We start from the raw sequence: 15,712 nt of genomic DNA on the forward strand, positions 1-15,712 counted from the left end.
ACCTGAGCTGAGGTGGAATTTTTTCCTGTTTTGGGGGAAACATCCTTGCAGAGTCGGGAGAACAAATACTAGTGAGCGTCTTTGTGGCTTTGCTTCCTAACGCACTTGGAGGCTTTTGGGCTCTTGCTCCTGAAAGTTTTTGTTTAGAATAACAAAAGACATTTGGGCAAGTACAGAACAACAGGGGACTCTACCCTCGGCCAGGGCTGATCTGTGATAGCTGCAAGTCAGCTATTCTCTGTGGTTGCAGCAGATGCAGAGCTGTTCAGAATGTGCTCATAAACTGTGTTTAAATCTTAATCTCAAACCACCAAAATTCATGGAAGTTATACTATAGGCCAGATGAGCACTGAATTCCTCAAAAAAAGAAAAAAAAGAAAAAGAAAGGAGAAGAGGATAAGGCATAAGAAGAATCATTTAGCGTCATCAAGAGGTGATACAGACCATAGTGCTGGTCACTAAAAGTGGTCTTACTGACTTGTACAGAATTCCCTACAGCAAAGAAAATTATGAGCACGCTTCATTAGCAGTCACGCTGCTGGGCTCTGCAAGCTTCTGCTCCCCAGCTGAATCACTGTAATGACCCAGAAGTGCGTTCTTAATTATTTGGAATACAATACAAACAACAGCAGCTGAAAAAGCATTTAAATCATTCATGTGCTTCACTAAGTAGCACCTCCATGCTAACTCAGGCATTCCTTTAATATACTTGCAATTAGCACTTCTCATTTTCTACAGAACTCTAAAAAGAAATACCAAAACAAGACCATAATCTGAAAATGAGAGGCATTCTTCTTGAAATCAACATTTAAGAGAAGTGAAAAGGCAGTTATGGGGTAATAGCATTTTTCTTTCTATATCATCTATTGACATTTTTATATGCTTTTATTTAACATGTCAGTTAACTCTGAAGCTCTGATTAGTCTGACTAAATGTTATCATCTACAGAGACAGACTTCTACAGCTGATCTAATCATTCACTCTTTATAATCAGTGGTGAGAAACAGGCCCCCCTAAGAGGCAATGCATTTTTCCCCAAGTAAGTAGACATCCTAAGCAGCTTACGTGAATTTTGCCTTAGGGTTCCTACTTCTTTCCCTTGACTGTAAATGAAGCCTTAAATGACTACCTCAAAATGTAGCTATCCACTTGATAATTGGGTACCGTTAGGCGAGATGGATTCTGTCTTCAGTGTCAGCTCCTGTGTTTCTTGCTATTTATACGCAACTCCTTTCTTCGTGTTGGACAATGCAAGCGTGATTTTGTCAGGACAGGAGTTTCGTCTTGCTGTTAGCACTGCTTAATAAGACAACGCACTCCTGGCTGCAGAAGGAGGAAGAGCCATGTGACAGAGCGGTTTGACTGCACTGCTCCACTGCCCCATCTTCTCCTTTGAGTTGTTATATTTGGGATCAGCAAATAAACTGTAATGAAATTATCATCTGCTTTTTAATATATGCTGCCTTTCTGTATGGATTTTTTCCTTAATCTGAGGGTATATATTTATTTTTTTTTACAAGGACCCCTCCTCAGAACTCACTGGCCAGTTTAAACATCATCTGTGAAAGTGGAGAGCAATTAACTGCTCCACTGTTCAGCAATGGCAGAGTAAGTAACCGGAATCATCCTTTTATCCCTCCTAGGCACCATGGACACAAGACGAGCTTTTGAGAAAAATTTAAAAATAGAACTGAGCAGGAAATATCAAAATATAACAGCTTTATGCTCTTTCCTGGAACAATCTCAGTAATGGAACTAAAGTAATCCTTCTTTGAGGCTATCATTCCAGGAGTGTTAAAGGCGTAAGAACAGCAAACTTTTCAAGAGAACTGAGTTAAGCGCCCAGTTCCGGTGTACTAACAGACAGGTAGGTTTCTATTAAAATAAAGCAGCATCCAATTTTCTTTTTCTACATTCCTGTCAAATGCAATGCATTCCCACTGTCACTGTCAATTATCCTTCTATCTAGAGTTGGAACTGATTTGTGTTCTTTGCTTTTTGTCCCTCTCAAAGACACACGTTGATTAAGGGAATGATCAGAAGAAACAGGACAACCATTGATGAGTTCATTCTCTTGGGAATCACAGATATTTGGGAGCTGCAAGTCATTCTTTTTGTGCTGTTCCTTCTGATCTACGTCACCACCTTGGTGGGGAATCTCGGCATGATTGCATTAATCAGGCTCGACTCTCGACTCCACACCCCCATGTACTTCTTCCTCTGCCACCTCTCTCTGCTAGACCTAGGCACTTCCTCAGCAGTTGCTCCCAAAATGCTGGTGAGCTTCTTTGCAGAAAGGAAAGCCGTTTCTGTGCCAGGGTGTGCAGCTCAGATGTACTTCTGTGCGATGTGCATAGTCACTGAGTGTTACCTGCTGACTGCAATGGCCTATGACCGGTACGTGGCCATCTGTAGCCCTCTGCTCTACAGGGTCACCATGTCTCAAAAGGTTTGTGTCCGATTGGCTGTGGGATCCTACATGATAGCCCATGGGATTGCAATAGCGCATGTCAGCTCAGTGTTCAGTTTACGCTTCTGTGGCCCTAATGTCATCAATCACTTCTTCTGTGACATTCCTCCACTACTGAAACTTTCCTGCTCCAGTACCACTGTTAACGAACACGTGCTTTTTACCTGTATTACCTTTGTTGGACTTAGCACTTTAACATTCATCCTTGTCTCTTACGGTTATATCCTCTCAACCATCCTGAGGATCCACTCCTCAGAGGGCAGGTACAAAGCTTTCTCCACCTGTGCCTCACACTTCATATCAGTCTCAGTTTATTTTGGAACTATGATCTTCATGTACCTCCGCCCCAGTTCTATCTACTCCCTGAACCAGGACAAAGTGGTGTCCATTGCCTACACCCTGGTGGTCCCCATGCTGAACCCCCTCATCTACAGCCTGAGGAACACAGAAGTGAAGAATGCTCTCAAGAGGCTCCTAGAAAGAGTTCTTGTCTCATTTCCAAAAAAATCAAGCTGGTAAAGGGATGTCATAAATTAAACAAAATAGACTTGGACATTCTTGAAATTTAGTCTCCATTTTGCTACTGACCATTTAAACTAAAAGGCAACAGGAGAAAACAGCGATCACGAGGACCTAAAGGCCTGCGAGTGTCATTGCTGCCAAGAGCTAGCGAGCCACTGCCTCCTTTCTACCCTGTCAGGATGCAGCTATACTGTTTGATTTTGCCCTTTAATCTTAGTCCCCGAATTGTACTCAAAGTCTCACCTGTTCTCCTTTCCCACATGCCATACTTCAAAGATGTCATCTTCCTGGTGTCACTCCATAAGGAGCTGTGTTTCTCAGATGGGGAAGCATCCCTCACATTATTTAGTTCCTCTTCTGACACAATGACAGCTCTTCAGGAGGGAATGATGGGGCAAAGATCCAGATCCTCATGAATGTTTGCTAAGAATAAACCTGGGCTAACAGGTGTGATACCAGAAGCATTTCCAATGGCAGTGTATGACCACAACTGTTGAGTTTGCAGAAGCCAAGTTTAACATTACTAATGATCAATGCTCTTTTTAAGTTGAAATAAATGAAAGCTGCACATGTGCGTTCCCCAGATAGGGTTGAGCAAGCAGACACAGCTTGATGCAATCAATTGTAAAACATAACATCTTTAGCTAAAGGTCATCATCCAGGTTTGGTAACTAAGGCAAAGTCAGTGGTAGTGAGTAGACAAGAAAACAGCCCTGAAGGAGGGAGACACTTATTGGTTATTCTAAAGCTGACTGGAAACCTTCATAGAATGAGAGCAAATTTATTTTCAATAAGATTTATTTTCAATAAAATTTATTTTCAATAAAATTGCAGTACTACTTGGAGATAATTTGACTTTGTGGAGGTCTGAAAGCAAGGAGGTTTTTGTTTTTTACTAGGATCCTTTACTGACACAGGAAATCCATCTAGTTTAAAAACTAGAAAAAAAAAATTTGCAAGTCCCAGCTGTGGGTTTAAATGGAAAAATGTTATCTCTGAGGGGTCACCGTGCTCTCAAATATTTATTCATTAGCAGAACCAATGTCAATGCAGACCACATCACCCAAAGCCCTTAGGGAGCAGCAGAAAAAAAGGAGGGTTTTTGTCTCAAAATGCTCACAGAGAAGCTCTTTTCGTGCACCACACTTAGGAGGAATCACCTTAGGAGAGACATATTTCACCCCTTTGATAATAAAGCGAGCAGAGGCAAGTAACTATGAATTGCACATCTCCCTGTTAGGCACACAAAATCAGGGGCATGGATCTTATCCATGTAGAAGCATCAGAGTGTTTCAGACTCACCTACAACGCTGTCTTCATCTTAGAAAAGGTAAAAGTATTTAGGAGCCCCTGGCCTGAGGTTAAGCTAACTGAACAGAACATGCGAGATGACTGGACAAGGCATGAGAAACCACTGGCAGTAACAAACAGTGTGAGAAGCTGGCAAATAAGAGCACCACGATGGATGGCCGGATTTTCAGTGGTGATTAAGAAGCTGTACTAGAGATGGCCAGGCTTCAACATGACTGAAGAGGAGTAGTGGGGACCCTCTGGGGAGCAGACCCTCACAAGGCCAGCAGTGCCTAGGAACCATATCAGTAACACCATATAAGGCCTAGATTACCTAGGTGATGGTATCAGGAATAGCAGATTTGGGTGCAGATGTAGCAAAACCAGAGCCAATAGCGGGGGAGTGTTTGGGAGGAGGCAATGGTGGAGAAACTGAGGCACCACCGTGGATTGGAGAAGAGCAAGCAGGGGAAAATGGAGATAAGAGAGGTTATCCCAGCATCCTGGATGAGAAGGGAGGTTAAAAGGGACCGGTTGCCGGGGAGTTTGCCAGGCTAAGCGCTGTGCCTGACCACTGCAGCCACTCCCATCTTCTTGTAAGACTGTACTCCTAACTAGGCACTGGGGGATCTGTGCTTGGCCTCACTGCCAGCTGGACTTGGGAACAGCCTAGCATCCAGCAGGCTGGGAAGGAGAACTTGTCCAGGTCCCGAGGCCCAATGGACCCAGCTCCCCAAAAAGTAGTTCAAAGTTAGAGACTCGTGAGGCAACAAGCCGAGAGAGACAGTGAAGCAACTGGGACTTTCCACCAGGTTTTTTGTTTTCCGGTCCAGGATATCCCCCCGGAAGACCATTCTCTGTGCTGGGCTTATGCTACAAAATAAAGCAGGGACTTCAGAGTCCAATTAATCTGTTCCTTTTCACGACTGTTAGTTCTCATTTCAAAACAGAGGTAACCTTTTGTCTTTGTGACTACTTCTGCTAGCAGCTGGGACTTAGAGCTTAGAGATATGGGAAAGAGATCCAGTAATGACTACGTACTAGGTATAAGCAACGCAATTATTTCACCATACGGTCAGCTGGGACTGGACTGACTGAAAAGCATCTATCCAAAGGGCAATGCAGCAACAGCAGAAAACGCATGCACTTAGTAAGATGAGGGTTCCTAGTCATCTATACTGCATCTGATAGGCTGGAAATAGAAAGAAAACAGCCTCAAGGAGAGATGGAGCAGAACAGAGTTCAACCCTGAATCTGTTCTACAAGAAGTTTGATGAAAAAAAGGAAAAAGACTTAATATTGAAGATAGTCAGGGATATTTCAGACCTGGGTTAGACAGGCCAAGTTGTGTTTTCCTTCAGCATCCAAGGGGCTTCAGAAGTAGAGGCGCACTCATGCAACACGTCCATGTTGCTACTATCAGGGAGGGGAAGGGACAGGGAGCCAAGGGAACCCCAGATGAAGCAGTGCCCTTCCGACAGGGCACAAACCCACAGAGGCTAGACATAGCAGGCTGAGCCAGAGGCCGGTAGCAGGGTCTATTGACAGCCCCAGGCACAGCAAGCAATAAACCAGGTTTAGGGTCCGTTTAGAGGGTCCCATCAGGAGTAAAAGGAAATGGGACCAAAAACAGGGACAAAGCTACAACACATGTCTGAGGGATCCGCCTAGGAGACGAGCTCGCTGCAGCGTAAGTCCAAGGTCCCTCCAGGAGGCAGAGAGAGAGGGCTGGAGACAGGCATACCTAGGACACAGCTCAGGAAAAGAGTGAAGGCCTTGAGCTGAGCCTAAATAGGGCTCCTGGGCCTGTGGGCAGGGGAGCTCAGGTGAGGGTGCTCAGGGCCATTAAGGTCCATTAATGCCCTCAGAGCCCTGTCAACTTCTAGCTGGGTCCAGAAATAGTAGCAGGAAGCTGAGTTTTGACTGACTGGTACTAGCAAGAGAGTGAATCTCTGTAAGAGGGGTGATCCTTCTGGAGACGTCAAGGAATCCATAAAGACTCCATTGACAAGGGCTGTCCTGAGGCATCTAACCCCTCCTTTTGCATTCGAGGTTGAAAGAATTAACCATGAAGCTCGCTCTGAATCACCAGAAACATCCATCTTATGTGATAGTAAGTCTTCAAGGATCCACAGCTTCTCAAGGAGAGGAAATATATTTTATAGTATGTGAAGATGCAAAGTACCATAAAGTAATAAACGCTACTCTGTGTGTGTGTGTGTGTGTGTGCCTATGTATATGTGTGTATGTGCACAGTCTGAGGTGAATGATAGTTCCTTATTAGTCTATAATCTCCTTGTTCTCGGTGTGTGTATTTGACCCTATGAATTGCATCCGGGCACCACATCTAAACAGTTCATCTCACATATTTTATGTGCGCAAGTATTTAAGCAAATGAAGAAAACTTTCTTTGGAAAACTGCATACTTAGATGAAACAAGCTATCACAGCAAAGCGTTCTTAGAGTCATTCTGCTAACTAACTTCTTCAGTAGGAGTTTTTGCTTTGAAGTTTTGAATGTCTTTGGTTCCAAATTTATAGTCCTCCATATAAATAAGGAATGTGGTCATGACAGATATGTGCCCCTTTTGTATACAGAATGTAAAACATATAGAGGAAATGAAAGAGAGAACAGCACTAAAACACTGAACCTAACTCTTCTTGATCCCCAAAGTCTTGGAATAACTCTAAAGTCAGAACTATACCACAACATGAATTTCACAGCCAGATGGTATTTTTAAGGAACAAAATAAATCATTCACAACCTCTTCCCCACTGTGCATTTTCAAATCTGGCAGCATACAAAAGACAGACAGGAAATGCTGCCCTGGTTACACTGCAAACAATAAAGAAAAATACATTTCTAAGGTATTTGATTTTTCTTGAGGAAAAAAGATCTCTTTTATCTTAAGAAACCCCTTCTCCACAGCAAAAGTACTGAGAAGTGAGCCATGAGATGAATATTCACAACTTCACTGTATTCTTGTGCTCCGGTTGTATGTTTTGATTAACACACACTTTCTGAGAATACAAGGCATTGACATGAGAAATGAATTATAGCAGCGAGTTTCAGAGTGGCTCAGGAGACATTAAACAATCTACAACGGGTCTATGTAATTATATTAAGCAGTGAAAGTTGGTGTCTTTGTGGTGGTGTCAACTGAAGTTCAACCGCGAAGACGCATGCAAAAATTTTTGAAGGCTCATCCAGAATTTCAGGAATCCCTGACATGTGGGATTAGATAAATGAAAAAAACTTCATTTTTATCCCTCAGCGGTTATATGAGATTAGCCAGTTATGAAAATAGATTAAGTCTGATTTTCAGTGGCAAATGTGAAGTGCACACCTTCCAGTGATGATTAGTATGAGGATTTCATTGACATAAGGTACTTTTTTCACTTTATTTTGAACCCCCCCTTATTTTATTCAACTACAGGGATGACTTTTTATGAGAGAGAAACTGGTTCCAGAAATGCAGCTTCTCCTCCCAGCATCCTGGTGCAAAAGAGCATGTCAGAGAAGACGGTGTTTGTGGAGATGGGAGCGAGCAGCTGCAGAGAAATCAGGACTGGAATATTCCTGAAGCAGCGTGTGAAAAAAGGCTCATCGGACAGAGCTTGCCAACATTTTACCGCCTGTTCCAGCTGGCCATTCAGCTGGCCATTCAGTCTGTATCCTCACCCTGCTATTCTAGCTGGGCAGCTCCACTTCTGGGAGCATGGGAATAGCTCTGCAGTGGGACACCAGGCAGCCAGCCCGGGGGTATCTATTTCTGACAGCAGCCGGAAATAGATATTCAGAGAAAGAATATAAGAAAGTGGATGAGTATAATATGGTCCATTTCTGATGTGCTTTTCCCACTCTGGCAGCGAGCAGTTTATAGGGCAAAGAATCACCAGTGCGAGTGAGGAAATGGATAGGACAAAATCACGGCTCTGGGACAGCGTTCCCCTTTCTACTGTTGTAGCCACTTGGTCAGAAGACCAACAAAGAGAACATGTGTCTGTTTTTTTGAGGAAGGCTTTGGATGGGCACTTAGCTCCAAGAGAGGGTTGTAGGTAGTGACTTCTCCCCAGAGATAGGTGCAGCTCTTCCTCCTGGTTGGAGATGCTTATATTCCTAGGGGAAACTGGACTGAAATGACTGTCTGCATTAGATATGTCTGTTCCCAGTATTACAGCATCTGCAAGCTCTTTTTCTAGCTACCTACTTCTCCTCATGCACAGGGAGCCTAAATGGCTAACCCAGAGATGCAGACACTGTTAAGACTATGGGACTTAAGTCCAATGGATCCAACAAATCAGCCTCTATAGGTGCTTGGATTTCTCTATTGTCTGGTGGGGTAGCATAAAAGACTAGCTTACACTTTGAAAACTCAGTTTTACATGCCAAAGAGAGGTAGGATGAATCCCCTCAGAATGTCTGAGCCAGGTATGATTGCACTGAAGGGATTCTCACTTCTCCTTCGGCCCCCAAAAGTTTGCGTGAACCTTTAGCACAGCTCATCCAGAACTGACATCTGATGAAAAACGCATCATGCAACAAGCCCAGGCTCCAAGCCCAAAGTTTTGCAGTTGAAACAGCTGATGTTCCAAAAACCCCCAACATTTCCTGAATCAAAGACAGTTCTCTCCAAAACTCTTCTAGCTTCTTGTGACGTCTGTCTTTGGTCCAGGCAGACGGGAACTGGACGAATGCCTGGTGCAAGGGGGAACCTCCTGATTGTCCATCCCACAGCCACCTTCCCACACCACCAGCCTTTGTGATGAGTCATTTGAGCAAATATAGGCACGTAGCCTCATCTTTCCAGACAGTTGAGATTAATCACTCTCCAGAAGCGCTGATTCCTCTGAGTTGAGCATGAAGGAAGTACTGTTTCCCTTGTGCTCTGAAAGTCACTATTTTCCCCCATTATTACACCGAGTTAGTACCTTAGCCCTACCTACCTAACTTTTAGACATCTGATGAGGAGTTCGCCTTGTGAGATGTCTCAGATTCTCTGGTTCCCGATGTCTTCAGACCAAAACTCAAGTATTGATGTGTTTCACCCTTCCAGAAGTCACTGGGCTCAAAGTCAGAATAACTGGATAAAATTCCATGTTTAGACAACCTTCTCCACATAAAAATCTATTACAATATTTGGTCTCTTGAGAATTTCACTGTAATGTACCGTTTACAAAACGTCTTGAACAGAGAAGAAGCAATTTTAAAAACTTTTACCAAAACTACAATTGTTTGTGATGTAAATAAAATTATACTTGGGCTTGTGCTTACAAGAAGTAATTGCAATGTTACCCCTGGGACCACTTCCCTTTGGCATTAAAATTATTGTGTCTGTGTCTCAGTAGGAAAATTTTGAAATGATGTGAATTCAGTTCTTCCACCTCTTTGCTATCACTTCAGTGAGTTAAATCTTTGGGAAGGACCAAGCCACTCCACATTTATTTCTCATCTACAGCTATCTGACACATTTCTTCTTGAGATTTTTTTTTTTGGGGGGGGGGGTGCGATTTCCTTTTGATTATTTTGCTATCAGTACTCCTGTTATGGATGGGTTTCAACCTTCACGCAGATTGGGCGTTTACAGGTACAGAAAAAACATTCTTTAGTTCTACAAATCTTGATCACTGAGATGTGTCAGGATGATTTCGACGTATTTTAGTCTGTATGAGAATTCACATAGGTCCAATGTGTGTTTGTCACTGATGGTGGATAAGCAGTGATGAGGTGATAGTTACTTCAAAAAACATCTTTTAACCTTGAGCGGAATACTTAACCTTGTTTTTGCCTACGTTTTCCTCGCCTGCTAAACAGATGACTCTCATCCTTTAAAGTGCTTCAGAAGCAAAAGAGTAAAAGTTCAGAGCTGCTATAAATTCATGTCAATAATATGTTATAAGGAAAGGGTGTTCAAAAATTATTAAGTGACTTAGGAGTGCAAATCTCAAGCACACAGAACTTCTTCTTGTGAGCCGCTTAGTCTCAGATACTCCAAAGAATTTAGGAAAAGAAATCCTAAAGAAAATTCCACTCTAGTAATTTATACTATTGCTAGAGTAGATTTCCTTCCCTTTTCCCAGAGGCTTACACAGTCTTCAGAGCCTGAGGGTTTCTTTTTTAATGTGGTATGATATACCTCTGAAACATGACCATATGATATACATCTGAAACATGACCATAACTTGTTTATTGAAGGCAAAATTGAACTGTTCTGTGCCTACACAGTGCTGTGGTGTAATTGTAAATGCCTGAAGAGTCAGAAGTTGAACGTAGCTGTTTCTGTTGGCACAGGCTTTAAAAAGCTTGTGTGTATACTGTGTGCTGTCAACTTGTGTGCTGAAAAGAATGAAAGAGAGAGAGAGAGAGAGAGAGAGAGAGAGAGAGATCATGTTGCAAGTTCTGCATCCATGTTAAGATATTGAATTTCACACTACACAGGTTCTCATAGTTGGCATCAAAACTGATAAAGCGCCCACTTGGTCTAGAGAGTTCATGTCTTAAATAAGGATAGGATTAATCTCATTAAACATCAGCAATCAGACTAGCGTCACCTAACTTTAGGTGTCTATATATGAGATGAGCTGCTTGCCACGTTTGCACAGTTGTCAGTGAAGATCTAGTTGACTTGGTCAGAGTCTAGAGAACAACTCATTTCTTTCTAACAATGTTAGTGGAATTGTTCCTTCAACCCTCCTGACTACATCTTCACTGACTATAATGGGAGCTTAGCCAACTGGCTCAAGCGTAGTTACACAGGGAACTGGGCTCGGGCACCTGTTGTCACTTTAGACAGCACAGGCCATCCCGCTGGGATCCAGGAGTAGCTCCAGACAGCAGAAAGTCTCCTGCAGCGCTTGTATCATATCTGCCTGTCCCCTACAGATGTCTTGGATACCATAACACATCTCAAATGGCAAGAGGCATCAATGCTTAGGCACCTTAATCCCACCTTCAAAGTCAGGAGAGAGGCACCTGGCCTTCACTGACTGAAAGATAGGTGGTGGGCAGTCCAGGTGCCTCGGGCTGCAGTGGAGACAGAGGCCTCTGGTCATGCTGAGTGGGATAATAGCTCAGCCACGGCCTCACCCGCCTGAGATGCTGATCCTGGGCTGAGCTAAATCACCTCTTAGACATGAGCTTCTTACGCTTATTTCTTCACCTCCCCACAAGAACAGTTTGCCTTGCAGACGTACTTCATTTATCAACACTTTCCATTGACAGTGTATTTGCTAATTCAGGTCTTTTTGGTCTTGAGCCCAAAGGACAGGTTTCAGTTTCAGATGAATGCATCCGATTAAGGCGTCTATGTATAGGCATCCATATGCGAGTTACACATCTGCATTTGCATTATAGTCAGTGAGGAACAAGTCAAGTCTCAAGGGAGCCCAGGAGGCTGCTCAGCTTCTCAGGGGCAGCTGAGGTACCTAAAGTTATCACCTACTAGCTGGTCAGCTGAATCACCCCTTGGAGTCCGTTGAGTGTACTGAGTAGGCATCCTAGCTGTCTGGTGCTATGTGGGACACCCTGGTGTGCCCTGTCATTTGTCCGGCTTTCATTCCAGAGGAGCACAAGTCTCCCAGCTTGCTCCCAATCCGTGCATCATATCTGATAGCCACCTGCAGGTGCCTCAGATAACCTACAGCATATCAAATGGCATTTATTACTGTCTTCTACAGCATTATTAATGCAGGCATTCTGCTACTCTCCTTTTACTGTGCAAAGCTCCAGGATCCAGCAGCCATGAGCATATTACTCTGAAACTTTCAAATCATAACGGATGTTTAAGTACATCTTAGACAACATAGTGGAAATACAGAAGATGAACATGAGAAGATATAGTAATGAGAATGCCATACAATCCTAGATATAGAACTTGGTGGGACATATTGCTTTGTTAAGTATGGTGTGCATGCTGAATATTTTGGCTTTACTGCAGAAAAAGGATAAGGATCTAGGCATATTTGTCTGAAAATGTGGAGTTTTGCCATAATGAAAATGTTTGAAGGCCAGTTTCATTGAAGAAGTCTTTCATGTTTCTTCCCATATTAAGAAAGAATATTAAGCAAGCTTTTAACACTATTTTTTGCTCTAACAGAAAATTTTGATTTTTTTTTTAAGAAAAAAAAGAGTCAGTCTGTTGGGAATTAAAATTCATTAATTAGGTATTCTTCAGTTAAATGTAATTAAATCACAACCACTATGAACTGGTATTCAGCTAACTCTACCAGGAGAAAACTTCAACATTTTCTTTTCATTTCTCTACTCAACACAGTGCATGATATAAAATGGATGCTGTGCTGCATCTGAGATGCATGATTCTCCGTGGCAGATTCTCTCCCCTTTTCAGGTGGTAAAATATGAGCTATTGTTACACTTTTCTTGCAACAGATTTGAGCTGACTTTGTTACTATCTTGTTCTTATCTTGACAGCTAACCATTGGAATAATAATGGCCGAGGAAAACCAAAGCACAGTGACAGAATTCATCTTTCAAGGCCTTTCCAGCCAACCAAGGACACAGACTGTTCTTTTCGTAGTGTTCCTGTTTTTTCATCTGTTCACAGTGGTTGGGAACACCATGATCATTACAGTGATCAGAGCCAGTCCCCAGCTGCAGTCACCCATGTACTTTTTCCTTGCCAACCTATCCTTCTTAGACATCTGCTATGTCTCCACCAACATCCCACAGATGCTGGTGAACCTCTTGACCAAGAGGATGACCATTTCTTTCCCTGGCTGTGCTGCTCAGATGTATTTCTCCCTGGCTTTTGGCATGACAGAGTGCGTCTTGCTTGCAGTCATGGCCTATGACCGGTACGTGGCGATATGTCAGCCCTTGCACTATACCACTGTCATGAACAGGAAGCTTTGCTCTCACATGGTTGTGGCTTCCTGGACCAGCAGCCTGCTGAGCTCCGTGGTCATCAACAGCCTCGTCTTTCTGTGGGCCTAACACCTTGAACCATTACTTCTGTGAAGTGCCAGCCATGCTGGCCTTGGCCTGTGCCGACATCGCCCTCACAGAGATGGTGGTCTTCACCTTCAGCATCCTCATCGTCTTCATCCCCTTTCTCCTGATCATCATCTCCTATGGCCGAATTCTTCTGACCATTTTGCAGATTCAGCCTGCCCATGGGCAATCCAAAGCCTTCTCCACCTGTGGATCCCACCTGATGGTGGTCACCATATTCTACGGGACAGAAATCTGCATGTACATGCATCCTAAGTCAAGGTCCCCACGGGACGGGGACAAAGTGGTGGCAGTGTTTTACACTATTGTGGCCCCCATGCTGAACCCCCTGATCTACAGCCTCAGGAACAAGGACATGAAGCGTGCTTTGAGAAGGGCAATCAGTAGACCCAAATCCCTGTTTGTCTGAAGAGTCTACAAGGGTGGTAGTATTTCATTTAGCTCTGAGGTGAGTGATGTGCTCAGATGAGGTTATTTCCCTAATTGCAATTATTATTTTAGATTTCTTTTACAAAGACTGAGATAAGTGTGCTAAATTCAACAGGGCCTAACAAAAAAGGAATTACTATAAATAACTTTCTAAATAGCTTTTGGAATTCAGCTTAAAAAAATAAATAAATAAAGACACTGTGACTTCAGCCTGTCTCAAGCCAGTAATTCATTTAAAGTAGAATAGAAAATACGAGCAAAGGTAAGCCATGCTATCATTAACTACTGCTGTGACTTCTCTTCAGACTTCCAGATTTGTCAACCTTTGTTGTATTGTTCTGTGTTTTATCACAAGCGTAAGGAAGGGTAACAGCCTCGCTTCTCATTTCAAGGTTTGCTTGAAGACTGCTCTGGCTGGTTAGCAAACAAAACTGCCATCTTCTCCAATGAATGATGCAGGTGTTTGCAACTAGTATTTATTTCCTTGTGCTGTGGGTATTCTCTCAACCCTGCTTCTGCAACTGACTTTGCTGCTTCTGCATCTGATTTCTGCCCGTTTAGTTTCTGTTGCGTTTTGGTCCACCTCTGAATCCTGATGGGGCAAGAGCCTTCAATTTTACTGTGTCATGGGGACAGCTGACCAATAGCTTTTCATTTTCTGATCTGAGTAGGATAGAATCAGACATGAGTCTCAGAGAGGGATTTTCTTTCTTTAACTCAAGACAGATCTTCTTTAGGTTTCAAGTAACCCAGGAAGTATGAAGAATGTTTCAAAATACCCCTGAGGTTACTGACAGTTAAATTAGCCTTTTGGAAGATGTGCTTTGTGCTCATATTCCTGTAAAACTGGTGGGTTTGTTCCCCCCATAATAGCTTTTTCAGTCACAGACACCTGTGCCTCCTCCTTTCTTCAGTGTGGATTTGTTTCCTACTCAGTGACATTCTCGCCAAGATCTGGGTGCCACAACGTGCCTGCATTAGGAGTTGCCTGCTCTGAAGAGGACAGACCTGCAAAGTTATTCCAACCTCAGATCTAGATCACCCACTGACTGTAGAGGGAGTTTGCCTCTCCAGTGATCAGCCTTCCTCATTTAGTCATATCACTTCAGTGATTAAATTTAGATGGGAATAATCCAAACCTAGAGGAAGCTACAGAAAGTTCTTGCACCATGGAGTTTAAAGTCTAAATAAACCAATGCTGGAAGAAGAAAGCAAGCACAAATCCCTATGGCATCTCTAGGACATGTAGAGGCAAAGCAGACAGAGTGTCTTTAAGGGAAAAATCTTGTCTTCTCCCTTCAGTTTTGTGGCAAAAAGTGTTCTGCTCTGAGAAGTTATCACCTGGCACAAATCTGCCTGGGAGATATTCTCCTGGTAGGTGATCTGGAAGGCAACCTACATATTTGCCAAAACCCTGAAACACAGGTCAAAATTCATGACTGCAAGGATGACCAAAATGGCATCATCCCATCTCAATCACTGCAAAGGCTGGGCAAGACAAACTGATACTGAGCATTAGAGAGGTGAAAACAGCTACGAAATCAACCTAAACCCAAGGTTTTGAGCAGCAGGTCTTCTTCAGCAATACATGTAAAATCGCTGTCAGTTATGATACTCTGTAAATACATGCCTCAAAAGTACTATGATTTTGCTGGAAGTTTGGGGCAGTACAGTCAGCGAGAAATTTTTGGAGGATCTCTTAAAATAATCTGTTGTTCCTGAGGTCAGTGTTTGTCAGTAATGCAGTTCTCTTCCCATAGAAGGAGCCTAGACAACTGCTTTCATATTTCATAGGCTAAGCCCTGTGACTCACAGTGCAACTCCGCTACCATGCAAGTAATAGGTGTCAACACCACTGTACTTCCGAGGGAGTAAAGAAAAGTTTGTTTTAGGTGCCTTAGAAACCTTCAGACTGATCTGTCGATTGTGGTATCTAAGGTGAAATAGAAGCTAAGCGGCTGGGTGACTTAAGCACCTAAGTCCTGTCTAACTTGGGATTTAGGTGAAATTTAGGGTAGCCATGTTTAGTCC

The 15,712-nt window shown here is 43.1% G+C and overlaps 1 protein-coding gene, 1 long non-coding RNA gene and 1 pseudogene across 2 annotated transcripts in view; 2 read left to right on the forward strand and 1 right to left on the reverse strand.

The window, feature by feature from the left end:
- Positions 1 to 15,712, reverse strand: part of LOC136992034 (uncharacterized) — a 67,640-nt gene that overhangs the window by 33,880 nt on the left and 18,048 nt on the right. The gene's annotated exons all lie outside the window — the stretch shown is intronic.
- Positions 2,033 to 2,989, forward strand: LOC136991775 (olfactory receptor 5AR1-like). Its single transcript, XM_067295222.1, has one exon. It carries the CDS (start codon positions 2,033 to 2,035, stop codon positions 2,987 to 2,989), a length of 957 nt encoding a protein of 318 aa, XP_067151323.1.
- Positions 12,731 to 13,661, forward strand: LOC136991776 (olfactory receptor 2D3-like; annotated as a pseudogene).

This window comes from Apteryx mantelli, chromosome 4 (genome assembly GCF_036417845.1).
Source record: "Apteryx mantelli isolate bAptMan1 chromosome 4, bAptMan1.hap1, whole genome shotgun sequence".
Taxonomy (NCBI): Eukaryota; Metazoa; Chordata; class Aves; order Apterygiformes; family Apterygidae; genus Apteryx; species Apteryx mantelli.